The 13944-nt window shown below is 37.2% G+C and overlaps 1 protein-coding gene across 1 annotated transcript; it reads right to left on the reverse strand.

Annotated features, from left to right (window-relative positions):
* Window positions 1-220: 220 nt before the first annotated feature.
* LOC103681205 (olfactory receptor 51F1-like) lies at window positions 221-1180 on the reverse strand. Its single transcript, XM_008710736.2, has one exon. The coding sequence runs from the start codon at window positions 1169-1171 to the stop codon at window positions 221-223; it is 951 nt and encodes a 316-aa protein (XP_008708958.2). The 5' UTR covers window positions 1172-1180.
* Between the last annotated feature and the right edge of the window lie 12764 nt (window positions 1181-13944).

Genomic DNA, 13944 nt, shown 5'->3' on the forward strand with positions numbered 1-13944 from the left:
TGTATTTTTATTATTTCATTATTAATGTTTTCATATTTCCCTTATTGGACTATAAAATTCTTGAGGTGTAACATATTTTATGACTGAAGACACAAAAATGCCCTCTAAATATTTGTTGAATAAAGGAATAAAATAACAAAAAACATATCTGATAGACAGTAACCTACCAGAGTTGCTTTTCTGCAGTGAAAGTCACTTTTTTCAGGTTTTTCTCAAGCAGTCATCTCTGTTTATTTTGTAAGGAGAAGCCTGAGTATATAGCCTTGCGAATCTGTTTTGTTTTTACGCTATAGATGATGGGATTGAGCATGGGAGGCAAAAGCAGATATATATTGGCCATCATCGAATGGACGACTTTGGGGGCTTGTGGACCATAGCGATGCACCAAGGACAGGCTCATCATGGGAATGTAGAAAACAGCCACTGCTCCAAAGTGGGAAACACAGGTGTGAAAGACCTTATGTCGCTCTTCAGGGGAAGCAATACTGAGGACAGAGCGAATGATCAAGATATAAGACAGGACAATGCATGGTGTATCTACTCCTGTGGTCAGGATGAGATCAATTAATCCACAGATGCTGTTGGCCCGAGTATCTGAACATGCTAATTTAATCACATCTGGGTGGTAGCAGTAGGAGTGGGAAAGGACATTTGTTCTACAGAAATAGAGGGGCTTAAGGAGCAAAAGTAGTGGTACTATTAATACTACAGTGCGTATAATCATTAACAGGCCCATCTGAATGATTCTGGAATTAGTGAGAATAGTAGCATACCTCAGAGGATCACAGATGGCCACATAGCGGTCAAAGGCCATAGCCACCAGCACCCCAGATTCTATGAAGGTAAATCCATGAAGAAAAAACATCTGGATTATGCAGGTATTTAGATTGATTTCAACTGCATCAAACCAGAGGATACCTAATGTTGTTGACATTGTAGAAACAGTCAAGCCCAAGTCAGCAGCTGAAAGCATGGAGAGGAAATAGTACATGGGCTCATGGAGACTCTGCTGGGTAATGATGACAAATAGGATCATGCCGTTCCCACAGAGGGCAATGGCATAGAGACAACAGAAGGGGATAGAGATCCACACATGGGCAGGCTCTAGGCCAGGAATGCCAGTCAACAAGAAGGTTGGAAATTTAGATGTCAAGTTGCTTAAGATCTCCATGTTTTTTCTGGATTTGTAGCATTTGTCCTCACAATTATCACATCCTATAGAAATAATAAATACATTGTCACACACAAATATCTAGATAAAGTTTCTTTTGGTTAGGAGAGCTATCTAGGTCATGGATAAGTACTCTATCATTGAGAAAACTCTAAATCAAATTCTATTTTAATTACATATATTGTATATATATAATACTCACATATATATAAAAACATTTTTACTCTTAAATTCAAGGAAAATATGTCTAAATAATCTTATACATTTTGATGATAATTATTTCCTATATTGCCAGAATTTTAAGCACCATTAGATCATAAGATTCTATGAGTAATTAATATATAATAAGTAACAAAAATCAATCCATTCAATTTTGAATATGTTGTATATGAAATTACTACAGAAAACCCACCTAAAGATTTCCATGATCTTCAGTACACACATGGGTGTGAATTTCCAGGCAAAAGTCTCCAAAACATTTCAGAGTTATCACTATATACATGCCATTTTAATCCATCAGTGTGGATGAACCACCTCAGAGAGTACATTTACAAGAGAAAACCAATGAAGACAAACTCCATAGAAGTTACTGGAAAGGACTATATACATTAAAGCAAGATGAGGCTAGACAGCTTTACAGGAACCATTAAAACCAAGAGAGATGGTGTTATGACTGGGTGTTACATGAACAACAATGTCAAATTGCTTAAGTGATCAGGTCCTCTAAGAATTAAAAAGTTCGAATGCTTATACTCTATGTGTAAAACCCAACAGACTCCACCCCAAAATTGCTAGAACTCATGCAGGAATTCAGTGAAGTGGAAAGATATAAAATCAATGTGCAGAAATCGGTTACATTTTTATACACCAACAATGAGACAGAAGAAAGAGAAATTAAAGAGTTGATCCCATTTACAATTGCACCCAAACCCATGATACCTAGGAATAAATCTAACCAAAGAGGGAAAGGATCTGTACTCAGAAAACTATAGAATACTCATGAAAGAAATTGAGGAAGACACAAAGAAATGGAAAAAATGTTCCATGATCATGGATTGCAAGAACAAATATTGTTAAAATGTCTATGCTACCTAGAGCAATCTACACATTTAATGCAATCCCTATCAAAATACCATCAACTTTTTTCACAGGACTGGAATGTTGAAAAAAAAAAAAACAGAACTGGTGGCATCACAATTCTGGACTTCAAGCTCCATTACAAAGCTATAATCATCAAGACAGTATGGTACTGGAACAAAAACAGACCCATAGATAAATGGAACAGAATAGAGAGCCCAGAAATGGACCCTCAACTCTATGGTCAACTAATCTTCAACAAAGCTGGAAAGACTATCCAATGGAAAAAAAGACAGTCTCTTCAACAAGTGGTGTTGGGAAAATTGGACAACCACATGCAGAAGAATGAAACTGGACCATTTTTTTCCACCTACACCAAAACAGACTCAAGATGGATGAAAGACCCAAATGTGAGACAGGAATCCATTAAAATCCTTGAGGAGAACACAGGCATCAACCTCTTCAACCTCGGCCACAGCAACTTCTTGCTAGACACATCTCTGAAGGCAAGAGAAACAAAGGCAAAATTGAACTTTTGGGAGTTCATCAAAATAAAAAGCTTTTGCACAGCAAATGAAACAGTCAATAAAACCAAAAGACAGCCAACAGAATGGGAGAAGATATTTGCAAATGACATATCAGATAAAGGGCTATTATCCAAGATCTATAAAGAACTTATCAAACTCAACTCCCAAAGAACAAATAATCCAATCAAGAAATGGGCAGAAGACATGAACAGACATTTCTGCAAAGAAGACATCCAAATGGCCAACAGACACCTGAAAAAGTGCTCAACATCACTCAGCATCAGGGAAATACAAATCAAAACCACAATGAGATACCACCACACACCAGTCAGAATGGCTAAAATTAATAAGTCAGGAAATGACAGATGTTGGCGAAGATGTGGAGAAAGGGTAACCCTCCTCACTATTGGTGGGAATGCAAGCTGGTGCTGCCACTCTGGAAAACAGTATGGAGTTTCCTCAAAAAGTTGAAAGTAGAGCTACCCTATGACCCTGCAATTGCACTACTAGGTATTTACCCCAGAGATAAAAATGTAGTGATCTGAAGGGGCACCTGCACCCCAATGTTTATAGCAGCAATGTCCACAATAGCCAAACTATGGAAAGAGCTGAGATGTCCACTAACAGATGAATGGATAAAGAAGATGTGGTATATATACACAATGGAATATTACAAAGCCATCAAAAATTGAAATCTTGCCATTTGCATTGACATGGATGGAACTAGAGGGTATTATGGTAAGCAAAATAAGTTAATCAGAGAAAGACAATTATCATATGATCTCACTAATACGTGGAATTTAAGGAACAAGGCAGAGGATTATAGGGGAAGAGAGGAAAAAAAGAAACAAGACAAAACCAGAGAGGGAGACAAACCATAAGAAACTCTTAATCTTAGGAAAGAAACTGAGGGTTGCTAGAGGGGAGAGGGTGAGGAGATGGGCTAACTGGGTAATGGACATTGGGGAGGGTATGTGTTGTAAGGAATACTGGGTAATATATAAGACTGATGAATCACAGACCTGTACCCCTGAAATAAATAATACATTATGTTAATTAATTGAATTTAAATTAAAAAGAAATTCTAGAGAATGTAAAATAATCTAAAGTTACAGAAAGCAGATCCTGGGCTACCAGAGGAAGAGTTTGGAGGGAGGTACAGAGAGGGAGAGTTTATAAAAGGGCACAAGGAAACTGTTGGGGATGATCTTTATTTTCATTATCACGACTATGGCGGTGGTTTCACAGTTGTGTGCATATGTCAAAAATTGTGAAGTTATACACTTTAAACGTGTGTAATTTATTATGTGTCAATTACACCTCGATAAAGCTATTTCAAAAGAGAAAAAAAAGGAAAGTAGAGTAGTGGTTGCCAGGGCCTAGGGGTAGAGGGGAATGAGAAGTGATTGCAAATAAACATGAGTTTCTTATTTGGGGTGCTAGAAACATTTTGTAATTAGATAGTGGTGATGCACAACTTTGTGAATATACTAAAAACTACAAAAAGTGAATTGTATACTTTTAAGGGTTAATTTTATGGTGTCTATATTATGTCTCAATAAAAAATATTGTCAATTAGAAAAAAATTTCAAATGCAGCCAAGAGCATAGTGGCCCTAGAAAAACAGTGAAGTCCAGCAATGAAAGCTGAGAACCTGCTACAATGGCTTGAGGATGAAGGCACAAATAAGTGGTAGAGGCACAATGTATATTATTTCTGGAAACTCACCAGTGAAGGCAAGGAGAGAAATAGGCCATCACTAAGAAGACCATAGGTGGATGGAGGGTTTGTACGAGATCGGACAGACTTAGAGAAATGTAAAGTTATAGAAGATAGTGAGAGATTGAAAATATAAAACACTAGGGATTAATTGGTATAGAAATGTCATTAAGAAAGTAGTAGGTGATTGACTATAGAGCATGATAGTAATTCGCTCTCAAAAAGATGAGGATCCTCATTTCCACTGACCCTTGAGGATAAGTGGCAAATGGGTAGACTGGGTGGAGGCTTATGTGAGGGAATTATAATGCAGTGCCTATTTCGTGTTCTTTTTTTTTTATTTTTTAAAAATTGTGGTCAAATATACCTAATATGAAGTTTACCATTGTAAGCATTTTTAAGTGTACAGTTCAGTGGTGTTAAATATATTCATAATGTTGTGCAACCATCACCACCCGCCGTCACCCTCTTTTCATCTTGTAAAACTGAAACCGTATACCATTAAACATTCACTCCTCATTGCCCACTTATCTCTTTATAGAGTTCTGACTACTCCTAATATCTCACATAAGTGGAATCATGCAATATTTGTCCTTCAGTGACTACCTTATTTCACTTAGTGTAATATCCCCACAAGTCATCTGTGTCATATCATATGTCAGAATTTCCTTCCTTTTGTTCTTCTTCCCTCCCTTCCTTCTTCTCTCTCTCTCTCATTCTCTCTCTTTCTTTTCCTTCCTTCCTTCCTTCCTTCCTTCCTTCCTTCCTTCCTTGAACTTCCTTCCTCCTTTTCTTCTTTCTTTTCCTTATGAATTAAAAGGGGGAAATTTACTGCTGTTCAAGGAGTATGAAGTGATGGATGCTTGTTTGAGAACATGATAGAGGTTTTCAATAGACATTATAGGGAATAAGACAGCCAAATACACACAGAAATGTTATAAATGTTATAAAGCCTTGTTCAATTAAAATGTTAAAAATAATTTTGAAAGCAATACATTTAAATTGTTACATTGTTAAAATCAATTCTAGGAAGACAAATCAAATGGTAGCAATATTAGTTATTGTGATATTAATATTTTTCAATCAAGCTTTTAAAAATACTAGGTAAAGTTTATTACCTGAGAGTAAATACCCTGTAATTAGCATTTATGTCATCATTCCTTTTAGGCTAGTTTTCTGTTGGTTCCTTTTTAAACTCCAGTTCTCAGGTTTTCATTTAATCTGAGAAAAACTATTACAATATTTGTCTATAAACTAGTCTGGGTCAGATATCTGTGTGTTATATGGATCCCTGAAGACAAGGTGAATCCTAATGTTACCTATTTTCTGGAAGTTCATATGAATATTTGTGAATAGGTAACAATCAAAGCATAAAGTCAAAACAATGAACTCCTTTCTCTACCTTCTTACCAGCTTTATGTGGAAAGAGGAGCCTTCCTTGTTTTTACCACCAGAGAGAGAGCGCAAGTTACAGTTCTGGAGCCACGGACTTTATAGCAAAGTGGAATTGAGCTGTGGGGCCATTGTTAAAATGTGCATCTCCCTGGGGCCATATTCAGAGAAAAACTGAAATCTCTCTTTCTTCATCTGTAAATACAGGACAATGCTATATAATCTCAGAAGGATTTTAGCTACTAACTCAAGTGACTAGTGATCCACAGGCATTAAATGCAAAGCAAAAAACCTAATTTATCCATATAAATGGAAAGTTTAGGCATTTTCTGGGCATTGTAGGATAGAGAAATGCATGTTATGGGCTATGGATTATCAGTACACTGGGAAGATAGTAACTAATTCACTGGAATAATAATTATGGTGACAATGGAGAGAGAAATTATGCACCCCAGCTTCCAGGCCCTTGGTCCTACATTATCACATTGACACATGGGGAGGATGATACATCTAGTCCACAATCCATCTCTGTCCAGCCACTCACTGGCTTTTCCCCAAGAAATGGGTCAGCTCCTTATATATTAATTCGGCCCTGTTTAGCTAGTGGCCGGGTCACTGTGGGTGAATGATGAGTTCTCATGTGCATGTGTTCTTGTTCTCATAATTAACGATTTTCCTGTGGTACTAAGTTCAAGAACATAAGATTCCTGGGGAAGTTTGGCCATTGTTGTCAATGTGGACAGTTGCATAATGGAGGCAGGTTGCTTTTCAGATCTAGCAATTCTAGATTCATAGGAAAAAAGAAGATCCAGATTTGAACATTATGTTTCTCCTTTATAGAGAACTCCCACATTGGCAAAGAGAGTCTTATGTTTACCTAGATATCAATAAAACCAATAATCTGTTACCCATTTAGCTATTTTTCTTTAATTTCTATTTTTCTATTATTCCTATGGTTCCTGGTTGAGACTCTTTTTGTTTATTTAAGATTTTATTTATTTATTTGACAGAAAGAGAGAGCACAAGCAGGGGAGTGGCAGTCAGAGGGAGAGGGAGAAGCAGACTCACTGCTGAGTAAGGAGCCCAATGTGGGGCTCGGTCCCAGGACCCTGGGATCATGACCTGAGTTGAAGGCAGATGCTTAATGAACTGAGCCACCCAGGTGCCCCCCTGTTTGAGACTCTTAATGCCAGAAAATGTAAGAGGGCCAATTCAAGTATTATAACTCTACCTGGAACCCCTATCAAGCACCTGGCTGATACTTCAACAACAAGAAATGAGCTATGAGCAAATCATTGCACCAAATTTTATGAGTCAGTGTAAAAAAATTACCATTGTTGCCTTCAAAGAGCTGACAATCTAACCAGGGTTTCCATCCAAATTTTTCTGTGATGGGCAGATTATAAAATAATAGTCCCTGATTATCCCTGCCTCCTTGAACCCTTGTGTGATCCTTTGCTCTTGAATATGGGTAGAGCCTATGATGTGCTTCTAACCCATGGTATAATGGCGGAGGTGATAGGATATTACTTTCATGCCTACGTTACCTAAGATTGGTGCCGATGAAATGTCAGCATGTTGCTTTGCCATATGGCAAAGAACTGACGGCCATCTGTAGCCAACAACCAGCTAAGAACTAAACATGGCTTTGTCCAGCCAACAGCCAGCCAGGGAACTGAGTCCCTCAATCTAACAGGCCACAAGGAACTAACAGAATCCTGCTAACAACCTGGTGATCTTGAATGCATATCCTTCCCCAGTCGAGCATCGTGTGAGACCCTGGCCCTGACTATACCTTGATTACAGTCTTGCAGACTCAGCTAAGCTGTACCCAGAGTACTGCCCTAGTGAAACTGTGAGATAAATATTTTGAGATCTTTAAAGACAGGACATTTGTGGTAATTTGTTAGGCAGCAATAGATGATTTCTGTGTAAGGTCTACAGAAATCTGTTTCAGTTGCTTTTCACTGCTCAACTCTCTTGCGGTTCCTCATGAGCACTAAAGCACTAAAATGCAGAGTCATATTTACTTATGCCCTGAATGGTATGTCTTCATGGAGGTTTTGAAGTTACTGAGGAAAAAGATTGTGCTTTTTACAGCTTATGCATTATATAAAGCACCCAGAACACATCAGGATACATCATAGGAACCAAATAATGGCTTGTTGAATCGGAAATAAAAGTCTAACATAAAGATAATAACATACATTCAGCAGACTATGCATGTGTTGTACTGCTCAATGATTTATCACATAGAATTGCAGGCCAGGTAGTGATACGGAACAGAGGCTTCAAGTTTTTTTTCTTTTCTATAAGGAATATATTGTAAATATTTTAATTTTTTTCAGGCCATATAGTTCTCTGTCTTAACTATGCACATTTGATATTGTAGCATGGAAATAGCTATGGACAACTTGATTTGATATGGCTGGGTTCAAATTAAACTTCATTTATAAAAATAGGTGGCAGGCCAGATTTGGCTTGCTGGCTATAGTTTGTTAACTCTGATCCTTACCACATATTCTCTTCTATCCCATCCCAATAACTGTCCCCTCCTTCTACACACAAAGTTACCACCATCCTGACTTCCAACATCCTAGATTGGTTTTGCCTATAACTTGCATTTATTATATAATAAAATATAAATATATAAATTGAAGAATACAGTATCAATACTTATGTTTCTGGCTCATTTCACGTTACCTTTGTGAGATTTTTTTCCATGTTGTGTATGGCAGGTGTTTCATTCTTTTTTTTTTTTTTAAGATTTTATTTATTTATTTTAGACAGAAGGAGCGTGAGCAGGGGGAGGAGCAGAGGGAGCTCATCTCCAGCAGACTCCTCACTGAGTGCAGAACCCAATGCGGGGCTCTATCCCAGGACCCCGAGATCATGATCTGAGCCTAAACTAAGAGTCAGATGCTTAACTGACTGATTCACCCAGGTGCCCCTGTTCATTCTTTTTAATTCTTGTAATTGTATGAACACACCAAAAGTTACCAATGTTTCTTTTCCTAGACATTTTCATTGTGTTCTGGTTTTGGTTATAATTATATTGCTATAAACATTATTATGTCTTTTAGAGCACACATATATACATTTCTGTTGGTGAATATTTCAGGAGCTAAATTGCTGGGTCAAGTTTGAGATACTACCAGACAAGGTTTAAAAGAATTTATACCAGTTTACATTCACACCAGCAGCATGTGAGAGTTTCTGTTGATTCATATCTTTACTAATATTTGATATTACCAGTATTTTTAAAGCTAACCATCCTGTGGGTTTGTTGTCTGATTTTGGTATTAGTTAGCATTTTCCTAACTAATGATATTGTATACCTGTTCATATGTTTAATGACACTTTGGATATAGTTTCTTATAAGCCTGTTCCAGGCTTTTCCCCATTTTTTCATTGGCTTGTTTGCTTTTTCTTTTGATTTTTATAGAGTTCTTTATATATACAGGATACAAAACCTCTTTTTAATATTCACTTTCTTGAGAAGTGTCTTCTGATGAATAGATTTCCTGTTTTAATTTAGAGCAAGCTGTTTTCCCTTTATATTTAATGACTTCTAACCTCTAGTTAAGACATAGTTGTTTACTCCACCAATGTAAATATATTTTCCAGTGGACAATAAATAGGAACCTCTTGTCCAAATGGGAACCTGATTTTTTTTATTTTCCACATTTAAATCTATATATCATTTGGAATACATTTGCATTTGTGGTATGAGGTGGATGGAGGTCAAGTTTATTTTTGTATGAATATAAAAATTAACTCAGAAACTTTCATTGAAGAGACCAAGGTTTCTACATTGGTGTTTGGTTGCACCTTTATTATAAAGTGTTCATATATCTCTTGTGTCTGCTTTGGACTCTTTCCTCTGCTTCCTTATTCCAATTGTCTGATTCTTGGCAAAAACCAAATTGTCTTAAATATTGTAGCTTAGTAATGGTTCTCTGTTGAATTCAGTAAGTCTTCAAATAACCTAAAAAATTTCATTATGGATTTTAGAATCAGCTTGTTAACTCACCACACACACACACACACACACACACACACACACACACATCCATACAGAAATTCTGAGACTGATGGGATTGCATTGAACCTATAAACTATCTTGAGGAGAATATTTCACAGCATTTTAACATACTGAATTATCCAACCCTTGAATATGGTTTGTCTCTCCCTTTATTTAGGATTTCCTTAATTTCAATGCACTTTTATAGTTTTCAGAGTAGAGGTGTTTTACATCTTTGTAAAATTTATTTTTAGGTGTTTGATTTTTATGTATTTTAAATGGTAGCCCTTTAAATATACTCTTCTAAGTGTTTGTTAGAAAATATGAAAAACACTTTTGTATTGTGACATTGTATCATATATCTTGCTACATCCATTTATTAATTTAAATATTTGTCCATTCCATTGCTTAAATTTTATTTATTTATTTATTTATTTATTTATTTATTTATTTATTTGAGGGAGAGAGAGAGAGTGTGAGAAGTGGGGGGGGGAGAGTACAGAGAGAGCAGCAGACTCTCCTCTGAGCAGGGAGCCAGATGAGGGGCTTGATCCTAGGACTCCAGGATCATGACCTGTGCCTAAGGCAGACACTTAATCAACTGAGCCACCCCAGTGCCCCAAAAGTTTGTCCATTCTTTGTATATTCTGCATAACCTATCAGCTTCCTATAAATAAAATGACCTCTATTTTTTCCTTTCTATTTATTCTCTAAATGTGTGTGTGTGTGTACGTGTGTGTGTGTGTGTGTGTTTAGTTTTTACTGTAGGTACTTGATTTTAATGCAGTGAATTATAAGAAACACATTGATTTATTAATATGTTTTAGGAAAAGAAAAATCATACAATGGTTATGTATGTTGATTATGAAATACATTCTTAATTCATACACTTTAAATGTAAAAACAAATTCAGGTTAGTGTATTAGAAATAAGGATACTCTTCTTTGATTGCAAATAAAGAAATGGTCATTTATCTAAAGTCCTAATAACTGCATTGACACTGGCAAAATAGAACGTGTTTATTAGAATGCAGTCATCTTCAGTCCTCACTTCACATTAGCATTAACTGGGAAGCTGGGACTTTTTGACTTGAGTTCTATTTGATCTGGTATAGAGGAAGGATAGACAATTACTCTTGAAGGTTACAGTCCTAGGATGGAATTCTAGGGACATCCCATCCTGAGTTTTCCAATACTTCTTTGGAATTCCTGGAAAACTTGATAAACCTCTCTGGATCTTCCCTTCTTAATTGCATTTACTGAGCACGAAGTGATTAATTATCTCACTGATTCCAGTAGCTGCCTGCAAGTAAACAGCAATATCTTCACTTCATATGTCAAGAAATGAAGAATCAAAAAGTGAAGGATCCTGTCAAGTTTTAGATAGATAGAATCAGAGGTAAAATTTGAACATAGATTTGTCTAAAGATTCTAAAATTTTTGCCCCAGTCGAAAGTTTAATGGCAAGGTTTTATTTTAAGTAAACCTTTCATTGAAGTATAACATACATTACAGGGTACCACCATAATTGTACAGCTTGGATTTTCCCATTTGAACATATTGGTGTAACCACAACCCAGTTAAAGTAACAGAAAATTACTAGCACCCCAGAAGCCACCTTTCCAGATCTTTCAATCTTTCTTCCTCTCTCCTCAGAGGCAACCACTATTCTGACTTCTAACAAAATAAATTAATTTTGCCCGTTTCTGAACTGTAAGTGAATGGATTAGTGCTATATTTAATAAATGTAATCTTTTACATCTGGCTTTTTATAAAATTTATTGTTATTTTTTGCTTTACATTATGTTTGTGGAATTCATTCACATAGTTATGTCTAATTATAGTTCTTTCATTTTCATTGCTGTGTGATGTTATACCCCATGGCTATACCTCACCTGAATTAATTTATCCATTTTGTTGTTAATGGGTATTTGGTGGTTTTCCTGGTTTTCTTTTCTTTTCTTTTTTTAAAGATTTTATTTATTTATTCGACAGAGATAGAGACAGCCAGCGAGAGAGGGAACACAAGCAGGGGGAGTAGGAGAGGAAGAACCAGGCTCATAGCAGAAGAGCCTGATGTGGGGCTCGATCCCACAACGTCGGGATCATGTCCTGAGCCGAAGGCAGATGCTTAACCGCTGTGCCACCCAGGCACCCCCTGGTTTTATTTTCTATTGCCAGTAATTCTGCTGTGAGCATCATTTTCTTTGGCATTCAAGAAATATATGGATGCACTGCCCACGGTTGCAAGCCTGAGAGGAAAATTGTCGGGTTAAGCGCTAGTAGACATGACCAAGAAGTTTTCCAATTATAGCCATTTACACCTGCACTAGCAGGGCAAAGAGTTTGAGTTAATTCACATTTTACTCTATAGGTGGGATTGCTATATTTTTTAAATTTAAATTCAATTAGCCAACGTATAGTACATCATTAGTTTTTGATGTAGTGTTCAATGATTCATTAGTTGCATATAACACCCTGTGCTCATCAGATCACATGCCCTCCTTAATGCCCATCACCCAGTTACCCCATCTCCCCACCCCACTCCTTTCTGTAAACCTCAGTCTGTTTCCCAGAGTCAAGAGTCTCTCATGGTTTGTCTCCCTCTGATTTATTCCCATTCAGTAACCCCCCAATCCCCATCCATTATGGTCCTCTGTGCTATTCCTTATATTCCACATATGAGTGAAACCATATGATAATTGTCTTTCTCTGATTGACTTATTTCACTTAGCATAATACTCTTCAGTTCCGTCCATGTTGATGCAAAGGGTAGGCATTCATCCCTTCTGACAGCTGAGTAATATTCCATTGTATATATGAACCACAGCTTCTTTATCCATTCGTCTGTTGAAGGACATCTTGGCTTCTTCCATAGTTTGGCTATTATGGACATTGCTGCTATGAACATTGGAGTGCAAGTGCTCCTTCTTTTCACTACATCTGTATCTTTGAGGTAAATACCCAGTAGTGCAATTGCTGGGTCTTAGGGCAGCTCTATTTTCAATGTCTGGAGGAACCTCCATAGGTGGCTGTACTAGCTTGCATTCCCACCAACACTGTAAGAGGGTTACACTTTCTCTGCATCCTTGCCAACATTTGTTATTTCCTGTCTTGTTAATTTTAGTTATTCTAACTGGTGTAAGGTGGCATCTCATTGTGATTTTGATTTGTATTTCCCTGATGGCAAGTATTGTGGAGCATTTTTTCATATGTATGTTAGAAATTTGTATGTCTTCTGTGGAGAAATGTCTGTTCATGTCTTCTGCCCATTTCTTGACTGGATTGTTTGTGTTTTGGGTGTTGAGTTTCAGAAGTTCTTTATAGATCTTGGGTACTAACCCTTTATCTGTTATGTCATTTGCAAATATCTTCTCCCATTCCATAGGTTGCCTTTTAGTTTTGTTGACTGTTTCCTTTGCTGTGCAGAAGCTTTATATCTTGATGAAGGCCCAATAGTTCATTTTTGCTTTTGTTTTCCTTGCCTTTGGACAAGGACTGACCTGACACAGTGGTTGAGTGGTGTAAGTGAAGAGGTTATGAAAGAGAGAGCACACTGCAGTGGTGAGAGTGGGAAGCCTAAGGGACCTCTGTGCAACTCTGGGTTTTGGTTTCTGGCTTTTATTGACAGTTGTTGACTAGGGAGTGGACTGTTTATTTCTTGGGGAGGGGATTTCTGGGGGAGCAGTGCTTAGTGCTTCTTCTCCCTTACTATGTCAGGGTCCCTGGACATCTTTTCATGGGCCTGTCTATTTGATCTAGCTTCTTGTGGAACACTGCCAGGACAGGCTTCTGTCTTTTCCAATAGATGGCCATGATTTCTCCTTTACTGGCCTCCAGGAATCCTTCTAAAGCTTAACTAACTATTCCAGAACTGAGCCCTGACAGCAAAGATTGGATCTGAGTAATGTTTAAAATCCAGGAGAAGCTGACCTGCTTTTGTTCAGTTCTGCCTGGCCTCTCCTAGTCAGTAGGTCACCTAGAGGTGTGTGCTCCCCAAGAGAAGAGAGGCACTGTGATGACTCTGCCCATCTC

The sequence above is a fragment of the Ursus maritimus genome, unplaced genomic scaffold (genome assembly GCF_017311325.1).
Source record: "Ursus maritimus isolate PB19 unplaced genomic scaffold, ASM1731132v1 scaffold_16, whole genome shotgun sequence".
NCBI classification, from domain to species: domain Eukaryota; kingdom Metazoa; phylum Chordata; class Mammalia; order Carnivora; family Ursidae; genus Ursus; species Ursus maritimus.